This window comes from Bufo gargarizans, chromosome 9, assembly GCF_014858855.1.
Source record: "Bufo gargarizans isolate SCDJY-AF-19 chromosome 9, ASM1485885v1, whole genome shotgun sequence".
Classification (NCBI taxonomy): Eukaryota; Metazoa; Chordata; class Amphibia; order Anura; family Bufonidae; genus Bufo; species Bufo gargarizans.
This window is the reverse complement of record NC_058088.1, coordinates 22,246,641-22,264,047: the sequence shown is the minus strand read 5'-3', so window position 1 is coordinate 22,264,047 and position 17,407 is coordinate 22,246,641. Positions and strand designations below refer to the sequence as shown.

The 17,407-nt window shown below is 45.9% G+C and overlaps 1 protein-coding gene across 11 annotated transcripts in view; it reads right to left on the bottom strand.

The window, feature by feature from the left end:
• The window catches only part of SYNGAP1 (synaptic Ras GTPase activating protein 1), a 198,006-nt gene that overhangs the window by 127,373 nt on the left and 53,226 nt on the right, over window positions 1–17,407 (bottom strand). For all 11 annotated transcript variants that reach the window (XM_044305739.1, XM_044305745.1, XM_044305744.1 and 8 more), the window contains exon 2: window positions 12,100–12,221. In XM_044305739.1, coding sequence (XP_044161674.1) covers window positions 12,100–12,221 — 122 coding nt within the window. The remainder of the gene's footprint in view (window positions 1–12,099; window positions 12,222–17,407) is intronic.

The window sequence follows — 17,407 nt, the reverse complement described above, 5'->3', positions numbered from 1 at the left end:
TTTCCCAATCACAGGTATAACCACTCCCACTGCGGCAAAGAGAAGCCAGGTACCACAGACGTCCTCTACTTTAGAACATCCTGTGGAGCATCAAAATGCGCCAATAGTGAAGCAAAGCTATTTAGATCTCAACTAAAACTGCGCTGATATACTCACAAGTGCACGCAGGTAACAGGCACATCAAGTGAATCTCCTTTTCTCTTCAATATGGTATTATGATCCTAGGAATAAAGTTCCTTCCATAGTGAAGTACCATCAATAACATTATGTAAAAGGGTTTATTGTACTCACAAGCGTCTTTAAAATCAAGCGTATAAAACTAAAATCCAGCGTCCTCAAACAGCCCGACCTGGGTTTCGCTCCATTAACTTCATCAGGGGCTGTCTCCCCCTCTTCCACTGAAGTTGCGGTCAACCCTACTGCTGGCCCTTCGGCCTCAGGTTCCCAGGGCTCTGGCCGTCCCCCTGAACAAGGCCAATCTGCTGGGCTTATTCCTGTCTCAGGGGTATCCTTAACCTCACAACCGGCCATAGGGCAGGGAAACCTGGAAAGTCTCTCCCTATTATGAGTTCATAGTGGAGATTTGTGACCACTGCCACTTTATGGGTCCACCTGCCGGCCACCGTGGTTAGAGACACCAGCACTATGGAGTAGTCTTTTAAGTCTCCATGAATGCACATCACCCCAACTTTCCAGCCAGCATACTCAGCGGACCGCACCAGGGTAGCCCTTACCAGGGTCACCAAGCTCCTTGAGTCCAGCAGGGCCCTCCAGAATATGTCAGCCAATAGTCTATCCAGCATAGCGTGGGACTCAGCACATCAGGCTGTAGCCACTATTGCAAAAGGTGGAGAAAGTCATAATACTGGAGTCTCGCGGGCTCAGCCGGCTCAAACCCCTACTGATGTACCTGATGGGCGCGGACCAACACATTCACACCCAGTCTTGCCAAAATCTCACCCTTTACCTTCGGGTAGTCGTCTGGCAAGTCGAAATACACCCACTGAGACTCTGATGCAAGAAAACGAGCGACGACCTCAGCCCACTGGTCTCGGGGCAGCTTTTCCCTGGTGGCCACTTTCTCGTACATCACCAGGTAGGTTTTGATGTAGTCTGCGGGTGTCATCTTAGGGATCGCTGAACGGACTGCTTTCCGGGCATCGTGGACGCTTGGAGTTGCTCCTGCTGTCTGAAAAGCCATCACGTGTTGTAGCAGCAACTGGTTGGTCTCTTGCTGCTGCTTATTAGCCTCCCATTTGTGCAGGTTTGTCTTTCGCTGTTGCAAATTAGACTCCATGAGGGCCTTCACAACAGCCTCCATTTTGTTGTGGGGCACAGGTTGAAATACAGCTGGTTTGATGTACGACATACAACTGTGCCCAAAAATGCAAACTCAAAAATATATCGGCGTTCACGCCAGCCTCACTGCTCTTGCTTCCATCCTCCACCAATTGTGGGGATTCGCTCTGGTAGTTAGGACTAGCGGATGCAGTATAGAGGCAAAGTACACCGTTTTGGAATCAAACAGCGGTGTTTATTCACACATTGGTGTATAACAAAATGCAGGTGGCTTAGTAGTTGTTCACACACAAGGAAAGTCCATAAACAATAAAAGTCACCTTTTCTCCTGGCTGTTAATTCACACCCTGTTAGCAGTTCAGCCTCATCAAGTCCATAGGCGGCCTGTTCAACTTTAGAGGGGCCTGAGTCCTCCAGCCCGGCTCAAACCTCAAATCCCAGCACAGCCCTCAGTTCACAGCACACAGACTCCTGAGCTCCACTGTCAGAGGGAGATAAATCCACTGGCTGGTTTGTATGCCTGGCAAAACCCGGCCTGGAACATGGGGAGTAGTCACCCACCAGCACTTTGACTACTCCCAGTAAGAGCCGTCCTGGATCAGCTATGACAGCCATGCTAACTCTCAAGGTGTCAATTAGCAATAGCTGCTGCTGACACTGGCTCTTATTTCACCGAGGCCAGGAGTCTCGGTGACACATACCTTCCATTCACGATGATTCCAGGTACCTTCTTACACCAAAAATATAACTGCTATAATATTGCTTCAATGTACAAGAATATAACTACTATAATACTGCTCCTATGTACAAGAATATAACTACTATAATACTGCTCCTATGTACAAGAATATAACTACTATAATACTGTCTCCTATGTACAAGAATATAACTACTATAATACTGCTCCTATGTACAAGAATATAACTACTATAATACTGCTCCTATGTACAAGAATATAACTGCTATAATACTGCTCCTATGTACAAGAATATAACTACTATAATACTGCTCCTATGTACAAGAATATAACTACTATAATACTGCTCCTATGTACAAGAATATAACTGCTATAATACTGCTCCTATGTACAAGAATATAACTTCTATAATACTGCTCCTATGTATAAGAATATAACTACTATAATACTGCTCCTATGTACAAGAATATAACTACTATAATACTGCTCCTATGTACAATATAACTACTATAATACTGCTCCTATGTACAAAAATATAACTACTATAATACTGCCTTCTATGTACAAGAATATAACTACTATAATACTGCTCCTATGTAAAAAATTATAACTACTATAATACTGCTCCTATGTACAAAAATATAACTACTATAATACTGCCTTCTATGTACAAGAATATAACTACTATAATACTGCTCCTATGTACAAGAATATAACTACTATAATACTGCTCCTATGTATAAGAATATAACTACTATAATACTGCTCCTATGTACAAGAATATAACTACTATAATACTGCTCCTATGTACAATATAACTACTATAATACTGCTCCTATGTACAAAAATATAACTACTATAATACTGCCTTCTATGTACAAGAATATAACTACTATAATACTGCTCCTATGTAAAAAATTATAACTACTATAATAATGTCTCCTATGTACAAGAATATAACTACTATAATACTGCTCCTATGTACAAGAATATAACTACTATAATACTGCCCCTATGTACAAGAATATAACTACTATAATACTGCTCCTATGTACAAGAATATAACTACTATAATACTGCTCCTATGTACAAGAATATAACTACTATAATACTGCTCCTATGTATAAGAATATAACTACTATAATACTGCTCCTATGTACAAGAATATAACTACTATAATACTGCCCCTATGTACAAGAATATAACTACTATAATACTGCCCCTATGTACAAGAATATAACTACTATAATACTGCTCCTATGTACAAGAATATAACTACTATAATACTGCTCCTATGTACAAGAACATAACTACTATAATACTGCTCCTATGTACAAGAAGACTATAACTACTATAATACTGCTCCTACATATAATAATACAAGTACGCTTTGTATATATGTTGGAATAATTCTATCTGATGAATGTTTACATTTTTATGGAATCTGTGAGCAAAAATAAAATAAAACAAGGCAATGCTGGAAACTTCAGGCTTGGTGTCCCTTTAAGGAAGGTCTCTTTGCCGTTGTGTGCAGGGTGTGAGGTAAGTACATGCACAGTCCCTGAAGGATGCAGGATGGAATAAGATGCGGTGACATATACGTCGGGGTGGGGCGGGCGGTGCTCGTAGAGTCTTGTGGTTTTGCAGTTGACAGATCTCTTCCGCCGCCTCTGGCACAGTGGGTAATAAGGGGCATCCTTTGCTTGGCACTCCGGCCCCCGTGTGTCAGCCTCCCATACGCAGCGCTCCTCAGCCTCTATACCAGTCCCACCCTCCTCCGCCCTCACTGCTTCCCTCTACATGTCTGCTACTCCTTAATGACTGTCCCTATGTGCCCTGCCACCAGTGTCAGACCAGCGCGGGAACGGTTAAAGCCGATGGCTTTGTTCTCTGCCTCCGATTGGTGGAACAGATCGGGACTTTCGGCTGATGGGTTAATTACAATAATTATCCTGTACAAGTAAAAGCAGCGGTGTGAATATAGACCCATACTGCTTTATTCCGCTCCCTCACCCACTCCATCTCTGTGTCTCTATCCGCTGTACGACCCCGCTCTCTCCCTCCTGGACCCTCCTCGGGGCATTTACATCCCCTATCACTTGAAATCCTGCTTTTTCTCCTCCTGTTTATTGAATAGAACAGCAGCCCAGCTGTGCCCATCCGTGCCCGTCACCCGTTTTCCCAGATTCTCACTTTACCCGTCCCCCATCGCTTCCCTGTCTCTATCTCTCTCCCACTCTCTCCCTCTAATGCTCAGAGTTCCTTGCAGTAACAATGACAGGACAGGATCTGGGAGAGCAGCTTGTAATCCTCCCACATACCCCCGTCCATCAGCTGCCTCATTCAGCTACTGAGGGGGGCGAGATGTTCCCACCGTCGTCGTATCACCTTACCTCCCCTCGTACTGCCGGACCCCTAGCTGTGTACTCCTCAGTCCCGTCCTTCCCTGTGACTGGTGGTGTAAACATACGAGCTGCTTGGGCCCTTACTACTCAGGAGTCTGCAGGGCCCCCTTCCATAAGTACTGCATCATACTACATGGGCAGTATAGCGCTATATACGATGCTAATGGCCCCTGATGCGACCGCGTTATGTGCAAACATCTCAGCTCTGCTAATGAACACTTAAAAGGGTTTCTTCAAGATTTTATAACTTCTCAGTGGAGGTCCAACACCCAGGACCCCCAATGATAAGCTGTTTGAGAAGACACCAGCGCTCCTGTGAGCGCCACGGCCTTGTTGCAGCTCACCAAGCACAGCGCCATACATTGTATAGTGGCTGTGCTTGGTATCGCGCTCAGCCCCATTCACTTCTATGGGGCTGAGGTGCACCTAGGCTACGTGACCGATAAACGTGTCGTCGCTGGCCTAGGAAAAGCTGAGAGAAGGCTGCGGCGCTTACAGGAGTGATCAGCAGGGGTCCCGGGTGTCGAACCCCCACCAATCAGATACCAGAGGATAGGTCATCAGTATTTAAGTAAGTCTTCCTCAACCCACTAATGCCCAGTAGGGTTTAGCCGTATTACAGCACTCATAGAAATCTATGGGCCCTACTGTACCACCACGTGACTCCAACTTCATCCGAAGTTTACAGAGGTGGGGTTTTTGTAGCACGTTTTGGAAATTTTGGTTACAAGTAAGCTAAGCAGCAGTACTCAATGCCAAGCAGCAGCTGCAAAAGCAAATAAGATTTCAGGGTGTATAAAAGGAAAGATAAAAAAAAAAGTGATCTCACTGTCTGTCGAGTATGGGATTCAGTTTTGGGGTCTACCTTAAGGGTCCATTCACACGTCCGTTGTTTCTTTCCTGATCTGTTCCGTTTTTTGCGGAACAGATCTGGACCAGATCTGGACCCATTCATTTTCAATGGGTCCTGAAAAAAAATCTGACATTGTGCTGTCCGATTTTTTCCAGGACCCATTGAAAGTGAATGGGTCCAGATCTGGTCCAGATCTGTTCCGCAAAAAACGGAACAGATCAGGAAAGAAACAACGGACGTGTGAATGGACCCTTATAATGAGGCTAGAGAAATGGGGCTTGTTGGAGGAAAGATGCCTAAGGGCCAGTAGAGTGGATAATAACTAGAAATGTATGTTCATAAGAAACCTTCATTCCTGATCATTGCCTGCTCACTTAGCTGTATGGGGATGAATGATCGTCACAATTGTTCCCCCTGGGATGACTGATCATTACAATTGTTTGCCCTGATGGACCTTTATGGGGATGAATGATCGTTACGATTTTTCGCCCTGACGGACCAGTATGGGGATGACTGATCGTTACGATTGTTCGCCCTGACGGACCTTTATGGGGATGACTGATCGTTACGATTGTTCGCCCTGATGGACCTGTACGGGGATGACTCATCGTTATGATTGTTCGCCCTGAGTATGGGGATTAACCATCGTTAGGATTGTTTCAATGGGAGAATATGATGCATAGGTCTCATATGGAACTATAGGGTCTTCTTGTGCCACAATTTAGGAAACGTTCACACGGCAGATTTTGACGCCGTCAACATCATCGCCTATACTGGGGCAGAAAGCACTGTGGTTTCTGCCGCGGTGGTTTACTTCGGATGCCATTGACCCACTTGCTGAACCTGCTACGGCTTCAAGCAGCATCTGTCCACACACCACACGTCCCTTCTTGGCGGAGTCGTGGCTTTAAATCGTTGGCCGCACAAACTGCAGTGCTGCCGCCCATTAAAAACAATGGGAGGCAGACACCATGCAGGCGCCCAATTTCCTGCGGCATAAGGCGACATGTGAACGCCCCTTAAGGTAATGACAATTCTCATCCGAGCCTCGTCTTAGCAGATGAGACCCGTACGCGCTAGTAAACCCAGCACATCACCCTACTAAACATATGTCATAGCAATCTGGGCAGATCTCCCTGACATCAAAGCTTATCAGTCAGCAGACAAAAGCCGGCCATATCAATTAGTGCTCATTCATACGTCCGTATTTTATACAGAGCTTTAGTAGGACTCCTAAAAAATGCGTCCTGTTCCATCGGAGGTATAAGGCAGTATTGCATCTAAGGGACAATATCTCCATAAGTACAGCACCCAGTGTGGTAGAACAGCGGCACACTGTTGCCTATAGCTTTAAAGGTGTGCACAATTTAGCTGGGACTAAGATTGTCATTGGGATTGTAAATGAAAGATTTAGGCAGGATCAAGGTTGTAGGAGAAATATTTATATGGGATGGAGGTCGTAGGTGAAAAATTTAGGCGACATTGAGCTTGTAGGTGAACTATTTAGGCAGGACAGAAATCTTAGGATTAAAGATTTAGGCCAGATCAAGGTCATAGGTGCAAGACCTAGGTGGGAACAAGGTTGGAGGTTAAAGATTTAGGCAGGATCAAGGTTAGGTGAAAGATTTAGGTGGGATTGTGATTGTAAATGATACATTTAGGCAGGATCAAGGTCATAGGAGAAAGATTTAGACAGAATGGAGGTCATACGTGAAAGATTTAGGCAGCATTGAGCTTGGAGGTGAAATATTTAGGCGGGATAGAATGCAGGTTAAAAATGTAGGCGTGATCGAGGTCATAGGTAAAAGATTTAGGTGGGATTGTGACTGTAAATGGAATATTGAGGCAGGATCAAGGTCATAGGTGAAATATTTCGGAGGGGTCAAGGTCGTAGGTGAAAGCTATATGTGGCACTGAGGTCGTAGGTGAGATGTAGGCAGGATGGGGGTCATAGGTGCAAGCTTAAAGTGGGATCGAGGTTGTAGGTCAATGATTTAGGCACTCGTAAATGAAAGATTTAGGTGGGATCAAGGTTGGAGGAGAAAACTTTAAGTCATCTCTAGGGAATAAAAAAAAGGCCCCAGTGTCTCAGTCTGTGTCAGAGTCTTGAAGTTGGTAGAAGTCTGATCTACATGGGATTTGTACCTAAACCACTGTTTAGTTAGGGCTCTTTCACACTTGCGTTCTTTTCTTCCGGCATAGAGTTCCGTCGTCGGGGCTCTATGCCGGAAGAATCCTGATCAGTTTTATCCTAATGCATTCTGATTGGAGAAAAATCCGTTCAGGATGCATCAGGACGTCTTCAGTTCCGGACCGGAACGTTTTTTGGCTGGAGAAAATACTGCAGCATGCCGCGCTTTTTGCTCCGGCCAAAAATCCTGAAGACTTGCCGCAAGGCCGGATCCGGAATTAATGCCCATTGGAAGGCATTGATCCGGATCCGGCCTTAAGCTAAACGTCGTTTCGGCGCATTGCCAGATCCGACGTTTAGCTTTTTCTGAATGGTTACCATGGCTGCCGGGACGCTAAAGTCCTGGCAGCCATGGTAAAGTGTAGTGGGGAGCGGGGGAGCAGCATACTTACCATCCGTGCGGCTCCCGGGGCGCTCCAGAGTGACGTCAGGGCGCCCCACGCGCATGGATGACGTGATCGCATGGCACGTCATCCATGCGCAAGGGGCGCCCTGACGTCATTCTGGAGCACCCCGGGAGCCGCACGGACTGTAAGTATACCGCTCCCCCACTCCCCACTACTACTATGGCAACCAGGACTTTAATAGCGTCCTGGATGCCATAGTAACACTGAACGCATTGTGAAGACGGATCCGTCTTCAAATGCTTTCAGTTCACTTGCGTTTTTCCGGATCCGGCGTGTAATTCCGGCAAGTGGAGAACACGACGGATCCGGACAACGCAAGTGTGAAAGAGGCCTTAGCGGCCAGACGGGCTAGGACTTTGATTTAATGTGTATGTGTTATTTTGGTGCAGTGCCTTCATTCCCAAAGGCTTGTAGAACTTGGATGACTTGTTTTGTGCTGGATACTAAATAAACTAAGGCTACTTTCACACTAGTGTTAATATTTTTTCGGTATCGAGATCAGTCATAGGGTCTCAATACCAGGAAAAATTGCTTCCGTTTTGTCCCCATTCATTGTCAATGGGGACAAAACGTAACTGAACAGAACAGAGTGCTCCAAAATGCATTCCGTTCCGTTCTTGTACCGGAGAGAAGTTTGCAGCATGCTGCGGTTTTCTTTCTGTCCTGGGATGCGGAGCAAAATGGATCCGTCATGACCCACAATGCAAGTCAATGGGGACGGATCAGTTTTCTCTGACACAAGCTGACACAATAGAAAACGGATCCGTCCCCCATTGACTTTCAATGGAGTTCATGACGGATCTGTCTTGGCTATATTAAAGATAATACAACCAGATCCGTTCATAACGGATGCAGACGGTTGTATTATCAGTAACTGAAGCGTTTTTGCTGAACCCTGCCGGATCCAGCAAAAACGCTAGTGTGAAAGTATCCTAAGTTTGGACTTTTAAGACTGCCGAACCCAGTGATGTCTGTCATCGCCGGCCCTGTTCACACACAGATCCCTACAATATCCATAGGGCAGGAGCTCAATGCTAGACTGGTAAGTGATCTGAGCGTTGGGACCCATCGATGGGTACCCGTGTCCTGGGAGGAGAGGGATATTTACCTATCTCCGATATATTTCTTGGTTCTGCATCAAATGTGTTCCAACTCCATTGGTCTCTCCTCTCAGACTACTTATAAAGACTGGTTGCCTTTGCACACCCAAAATCCCCAAAATGTACTAATTATCCCACATCCTCTAGTTTTTTTAATGTACTGGTTTTCAGTGTGTGAGCGGACACAAGGTGGAGATCATCATACTCAAGACGAAGTGAAATGTCCTGCAGAACCACTACCATCTGACTATGGAGCAGAGATCTCTGCGGTGCTGAATCATGAGGGATGAATGTACGTTTGGATGAGTTTGGATAAAGTGAGGGAATACAGATGTTTTTCATAGTTTGAGTCCCTTTGTTCCAGTAATGGCAAATTTAAATGGTCAAGCATACAACACCATTCTGTGGCTCTAACATTGTGGCAATGCAACATGGCAGGTGATAGGATGGGTAAATGTTTGATGGCTCGGATCCCACCAATCACGAGAACATGGGTCCCTCAATCCCCTGTGTAAATGGAGCGGTTCTGATATTCGTTGCTTTGGGATTAGTCTAATGAAATTGTAACTAAAACTCCATGGATCCTTTATATTCAGAGGAGTCCAGTGGGCGCCATTGGCGTCCGGCATATGCTCCTATACCAGAACAGAAATCCGTAAGATGTGATCCTAGCCTCATTTAGTAGAACTCACAGTGGGCCGAATTTATGCACGTTTTCTGGATCCAGTATATGACTGTACAGATACAAGGGTTAAACCGCTGATAAAACAGGTCCTTCCGTTTCTCACAGTTACAACGCCGGCTAAATGGCATTTGCTTTGCACCCGCTTTAGGACGACACAGACAACTGCGCAGGGCTTATTCTACGGCACCATAAAAAAGAGGTGCTGTAGAATAAGTCTCCTTAAAGGGGTTCTCCAGGCTTTTATAATTGCTGACCTATCCTCAGGATAGGTCATCAATATCAGATCGGCGGTGTGCCCGTGCCATTTTCCCTTTCTCTTCCTGCTCGCCAGAAACATAGCAGCAGCAAGAAGAGAGAAGGGAGATGGCACACGCGCAGCGCCAATCTGATATTGATGACCTATCCTATATATAGGTTATCAATATTAAAAGCCCAGAGAACCCCTTTAAAGGGGTATACTCAACCAGGGGCAGACTGGGAAATTAAACTGGCCCTGGAAAAAACTAAAAGTGGCCTCATGTTGTACGGGGGAGCCCAACACAAGTAGGTGGGCCGAGCAATACTATAGTGTTGCACAAAACAATACCCCAGCAGAACCTCACACCTATCTCTAGACCGGAGGACCCCCCAGCCTTCTCCCGCCTTACACTGTCTATGCTGGCTACCACATCCAGGCAAGATTTACTGAAACAGCAGAGCTCGCCGGGCTTCACTGTTTAAATATCATCCATTTGCTTCTATTAGAATCATGCAAATATCACGGTGAGCTCGTTCCCTTAAACCCAACCACCTCTGACAGCCTGGATGTGGCAGCCAAAGGGGTGGGCTTGGGGGTTCCCCTTTCTGGAGATTGGTATGTGCCCCAAATGTGAAATCTGCATCTATCCTGTGGATATGTCATAAGTGTCTGATTTGAGGATATCCTGCCTAGGCTATCTGCACACAGGCGCGTGTTTAAAAAATATCCATGCGGATTTCCATGCGAATGTTCCTGCATTTTCCCACCAAATCTGCATGTGTTACTTGCGGATTTTGATGTGTTTTTTCCCCCCAATCTCTTTACTTTGCAAAGGGCGAAATAAGAATCTGTGAAGGTCAATTTCTGCACAGAAAATATAGGCAAAGTGTACATGAAATTTGTACGTAATCCACAATGTGTTAAAGGGGTTATCCACGATTTTGATATTTAGGGCCTACCCTTAGGATAGACCATCAGAATCCGATCAGCAGGGGTCCAACACCCCGCATCCCACAGAGGGGTGGTCTCCGTTCAGCAAATGGCATTTATCATGTAGAGAAAGTTAATACCAGGCACTTACTAATGTATTGTGATTGTCCATATTGCCTCCTTTGCTGGCTGGATTAATTTTTTCATCGTATTATACACTGTTTATATCCAGGGGTTATGACTACCCTGTAATCCATCAGTGGTGGTCGTGCTTGCACACTATAGGAAAAAGCTCCAGTCTCTCTGGTGGCTGGGACCGTGGGAGCTCACATAGGCATGCATGCGCAGAAGCTCCTGTCCTGCCCACCTTATATCTGCGCTGCAGCAGTGGTCATAACCCCTGGATACGAGCAGCGTATAATGTGATGGAAAAATGAATCCAGCCAGCAAAGAAGGCAATATGGACAATCACATTACATTAGTAAGTGCCTTGAATTAACTTTCTCTGCATGATAAATGTCATTTTCTGAAGTGAGATGTAACATATAACCAGAACTACACCGCCCCAGTTATCAGCTCCACTCACTACACCATGGAGGGAGCTGTATAGTTCTGGTCGGTTGGAGAAACACAGTAACAGCTGATCCGCATGGGCTGGGGTACAGCCACATGGTTGGGATTCCCATTGCAGTTCTGGAAGCCAAAATTAGGAGTGGATCATAAAAAGAGAGAAACTATAAAGGACAGATAAGACTTTTCCTCTGTTGTTTAATTCATTCCTTGATTTGACTTCCAAAACTGCATCAGGAAAGCTGACTATGTGGCTTTACCCCCACTCCCCCACCGATCTGATATTGAGGATAGGCCAACAATATTATAATGTATTCCCTAACATACAGTATACCGCTTACATTTCCATAGGCCCACATAGGCTGCCTTACATCTGGTGGCATATAGTACCCCCCCAAATCATAGGCTCTCAGGCACCCTGCATATACAAAAGTAGTGTCTTTTTGGCTTCTGCTGGACTGTTGTGTATCTATTACACGTTCCTGCAGAGGGGAACACAGTAAAAAGACATACAAACGAGCAGTATGCATTTGTTTCCTACAGTAGGAGCCAAGTATCTCACTGTAGGTCTATACCAAGGGGATACGTCGCAGCCTACCATAAGACATATATACACATGCTTAGTTCCAATATTGTCTCAAACCGACGCAAACAGAGCCTTGTCTTGGTGCAACGTCACAGACATTGCAGATGGTGGTTAATACGACTTGTCTGAAGCTCTTACCTCCTCCTCATCGAGCATAAGAAGCTGATTTCCAGAGATGACACAGTATCGTGGGTTCCAAGCTGGGCGGTCATACGGAGAGGTGACATAGGGCATCCGATGCATGGGAGGTCCTCGAGCATCTAAGGGACAAATAGAAGAATGGTTTATTTCTCTTGGCATCCAGACGTTTGGTGGAACATTTCTACGATGTTTTACACTTTACTGCTGCCACCACCACACTACACCACAGTGAAAGGTCTGGTGGAGGTACTGCATTCACACCCCCGATGAGGCTACACCTAAAGGTAGTCAGAGAAGTCAAGGTTTTACAATTATGATGGTGCACACGAGAGGTGACATTTTGGTCGGCTCCTGGGGCGGACGGACTATTTTTTAGCTCTCTCCTAACATCAGTATTATTCCTGTCCTCCGAGGCCTCTTTTTTTACGTCACCTTCGTGTGTCTCACACTTTCGGAAGTCTAGCTCTCCCTTTGGCAGTCCACCTACATTGTGGTCGCACCTTCATAATTAAAAATATATATTCAATTTACGGCTACATTATCTCGCCTGCATTATAATCACAGTCCTCCTGCCGTCATCAGGTTCATCCTTTCCGAGAAAACCTTTATCCTCCCGACATCTCAACTTTCATTTTCCTCCATCCACATTGTATTTGTACCAGGTTTAGGTCATTTTTGGTCCTCCAAAGGTCTTAATTCTGCTTGGAAGAACACCACCAAAAAGCAGAGGAGGGACACAAAGCACAAACCAAAATGGTGTTAGTTCCTTCCATCACAGTCCTGTCACGAAAGGTGTACAGGAAACAAGACAACACAAAATGAATATACAACTCACTGGATCCAAAACTAAGGAACAAAAAGGGAGACCCCTGCATCAGACCTGGCTCTCTCCCTGACTGCTCAGCCTATGCAAAAATCCCAATGGTAGATGATCGCATATCCTCGTACCTCGACTGTATAACACCTGAACACCCTATAATAGTGAGGGGACACAACCACCGGCTCCCTACACTAGATACGGAGGGAGTCAGGTTCACCAGGGATCCAGCAAACAGAAAAAAACAAAAGAATGCACAACACTTATCTTGTAGAAGACTGGGAAGTAGGATCAGCATGCACACACACTCCAGGAAGAAATATAAACCGCACACTGATGGACTATGGGGAGGAATTTAAAGGGATGCAATCAGTACAACTACATGACAGCTGAGAGAGGCTAACGAGATGAGGGACTGAAAGCAAAACAAAGGAAGCTCAAGGAGGAGGTTCTGAAAGGCATCTTTCAGAGCTTCTCAGATGTCTGGTGGTGACAAGTCCTACATTTCTGGACAAGAATGGCTTAGAGCTTGTTACCCCCAAGCTCATTTGAAGCGTTTGAAGGAGGATAGAGTAGCATGAACCTCTGTTTGCGATTCTGAATAGAGGTTCAGGTGGACAAGGCCAACTTGAGCTGCTGTCTCTCCTGGGCCCCATAGCAGATACCGTATGTGAAGAAGTTGCACTTGTTTAATAGCACTGGCGCAACATATGCCAAAAAGGCAATAGGGGTCAGTTAATAAGACCGGCTTTTTATGCTCCCCCGCCGTAGGAATCGGCTAATTTATGAGGCGCACAAAATCTACAGAAGTCTGTGCACCTGGTGAAAAAACTACTCCCTGGAATACTTTTTCGCCAACATTAACGCCCCAGGCATAAATGTTAGCAAATTTGCCGGGGACAGAGTCCTGACCCCAGCACGGCCCCAGACACTCCTCTATCTCATCTAACTACCAGACACAATGTAAAACCGGCCGGGTTACTAAATACTGTCACAAAGCTGGTCAAATAAGGAACTTGCAACCATTTTTAAGTCCCTTAAAAAAAATGACCCTCACTGTTTTGGCATGCACTGGGTGTATGGGGGCCTATTGGGGTATACCTCAGCGAATGCTCCCAACACATAGCTCCAAAGTGTAAAAAGTCATGGCACAAACTTATTCCAGGAGTGTTCTCAACTCTAGCCACAGGATATGCCTTAAAGTGGCTCTGACATCAGGATCACCCCTATTATACCAGGCACGTAGCCTGGTAGGGGTGATCCTGCAGTTTAAAATGATACCTTCCTCCTCACTGTCAGTGCCACGGTTGTTGATAAAATTTTACTTTTATTCCTTTGCCGTCAGGCAATTTCGAGCACCAGGAGACGGGCTTTTCAGTACGAGCACCGCTATGCGACGCCTACCAACATCTAAACGCGCCCCCTCCCCTTGATTGACAGCGCTAGACCATGTCGAAGACGTACTCTAGCGCTGTCAATCAAGGGGCGGGGATGTGTTTAGACGTCGGTAGGCGTTGGATAGCGGTGCTCAGTGACAGAGCCGCGCTTTAAACGTCTGCTAGATGATGGTCCCACCTATAGGACTCACACCTATCTCTAGGAATGGGCTCCTTCATGGATGAGGGTCCCAAGACTATTTCTACATTGGGGCCTCCTCCAGCTCATCCCGCCTAAATGTCGCAGCACTGGTGGTCATCAGCTCATCGCTCCATGCCACACTGTTTCTGTAACTCTCATTCACTGTATGAGGCCTCCAAACTACCTCTGCTTGCCACGTCCAGGTGTGAAGAGGTGATCAGTAATGGTCTGACTCCCACAGCCCCACACAGTGAAGAAGCTGCACTAGTAATGCACTGCTGCTCAGTATAAACCTGCACAGAGACGCTCCCGGCCGCCCTATACGCAGGGAACTACAGCTTCATTTACTTCAAAGAAGTGATTCTGCTGTTCCTGGAGCGGCGCGTAGCCAAGGGATGCCGCTGGTCGGAAAAAAGCCGAAGGGACTTTTTTTTTCATTCTTTTGATAGCAGAGGTCGAAGAGGTCCGATTCCCACTGATTATAATCGGCGGCGTATCGGCTCCGCATCAAATTCCATGACAGGGCCCACCAGGGGCCTAGTGGTCCGAGTGATTACCACACTCAACTGTACCGGCGCCCCATAGGTCTGTAGTAGAACAGGAAGCCCTACCTTTCTCCATTTTGTAAGCTACAAATTATTCAGGCCTGCAGACCATGTACAAGATCTTAGCGCCCCAGCAGAGGCTTTGCGATTACATCACCACCATAGCGCGCCGCCTGAGCCAAGTCACCAGCTGTGCAAAGTATACTTGTTGCGCTTATGAAGGGTTCAAGATAAGGTGAGTGCAAGGTTTATTTTTTTCTGGTGGCAACGGTGGCTGTATTATGTATTCAGGGGGCACAGGGGCAATATTAATTATTTAGGGGCACAGAGGCATTATTATTCATACAGGAGGCATTATTATTTTTAGGGGGTATTCAGACTGTTACTGTATGGTCACAATAAGAGACATGTATCTGATACTTTCTTTTTTTTGGGACACTACTATTTTAAGAGGTGCTGTCTGTGTAGTATTATATTAGTGGGGTAGCTATGGTTATGACACAATTATATCTGAAGTACATTTGGGGACAACTGGCCTCACAGTAGGTACAGTAATAGGGTCAGGTGGGGCAGCAATAGGCACAGATTGGAGCTACCAACAGCATGGGGAATTTGTGTAGGTCGGCAAAAGTTATGGAGGATTGCAGTCTCTGCAGACAAGTTGTGGCTGAAAGAAAACATCATGGTGGTCCGGGCCAGATCGAAAATGTTACCTGGTTCTGAGCTTTGAGATAGTATTTTCATCTAAAATGCTGATTAACCACTTCAGGACCCATAGATTTTCCTTTTTTGTGTTTTCGTTTTTCACTCCCCGCCTTCCCATAGTCCTTTTTTATTTTTCCATGTCCCTTTTTTGCGGGACAAGATGTACTTTCTAAGGGCACCATATTCTGATCCCTATAAGGCTACTTTCACACTTGCGCTTGATCGGATCCGTTCTGAACGGATCCGATCATATTAATGCAGACGGAGGCTCCGTTCAGTACGGATCCGTCTGCATTAATCAATTTAAAAAAATTCGCAAGTGCGCAAGATGCCTGCGCGGATCCGTTCAGACTTTCAATGTAAAGTCAATGGGGGACGGATCCGCTTGAAGATTGAGCCATATGGTGACATCTTCAAGCGGATCCGTTCCCATTGACTTACATTGTAAGTCTGAACGGATCCGCACGCCTCCACACGGCCAAGAATTTTATTCTTTTTTTTTTTTTATATTTGTAAAAACTTTTTTTTTTGGGGGTGACAATAACTGGCAATCATTAGATTGCCCATAGTGTTCATTGATGGCTATATAGCCATCATTGAACACTTCTTTGCAATATAACAATACCATGCTGCCACCTAGTGGCCTGCATTAGTATATTCCTGAAATAGGCACCAAAGCCTGCTTGAGGCTTCTGGCTATTTCAGAGATGTAACAGGTTCCCCGATCTCAGCTGGGGAACGCTGTTACCGGAGCAGAAGCGGCATCTGAAGGGGAAAATTTATGCGATCAGCCTTATGGCTGATCGCATACATGTGCTGCGGGTCTCTGCTATTTAAAATAGCAGAAACCCAGCAGCTATGGCGCCTGCTGCACATGCGAGCGGGCGCCATGTTTAAAGACCGGACCTCCGCCGTACATATAGGGCAAAAGTCCTTAAGGGGTTACATTTTTCCAGGACTACAGAGAAATCCTGTGAGTCCTACTCCCCCAACTTATAGAGAAAGCCTGTGAGTCCTGCTTCCCCTGCCCACTTATAGAGAAAGTCTGTGATCCTGCTTCCCCAATCACTTATAGAGAAAGCCTGTAAGTCCTGCTTCACCACTCACATATAAAGCCTGTGAGTCCTGCTTCCCCTCCCACTTATAGAGAAAGCCTGTGAGTCCTGCTTCCCCACTCACATATAGAGAAAGCCTGTGAGTCCTGCTTCCCCTGCCCACTTATAGAGAAAGCCTGTGATCCTGCTTCCTCAATCACTTATAGAGAAAGCCTGTGATCCTGCTTCCTCAATCACTTATAGATAAAGCCTGTAAGTCCTGCTTCACCACTCACATATAGATAAAGCCTGTGAGTCCTGCTTCCCCTCCCACTTATAGAGAAAGCCTGTGAGTCCTGCTTCCCCACTCACATCTAGAGAAAGCCTGTGAGTCCTGCTTCCCCTGCCCACTTATAGAGAAAGCCTGTGATCCTGCTTCCCCTGCCCACTTATAGAGAAAGCCTGTGAGTCCTGCTTCCCCGCCCACTCATACAGAAAGCCTGTGAGTCTTAGGCCTCTTTCACACGACCGTTTTTTTTTTCCGTTTTGCGGGCCGTTTTTTGCGGTCCGTATACGGTCCGTATACGGAACCATTCATTTCAATGGTTCCGCAAAAAAAACGGAAT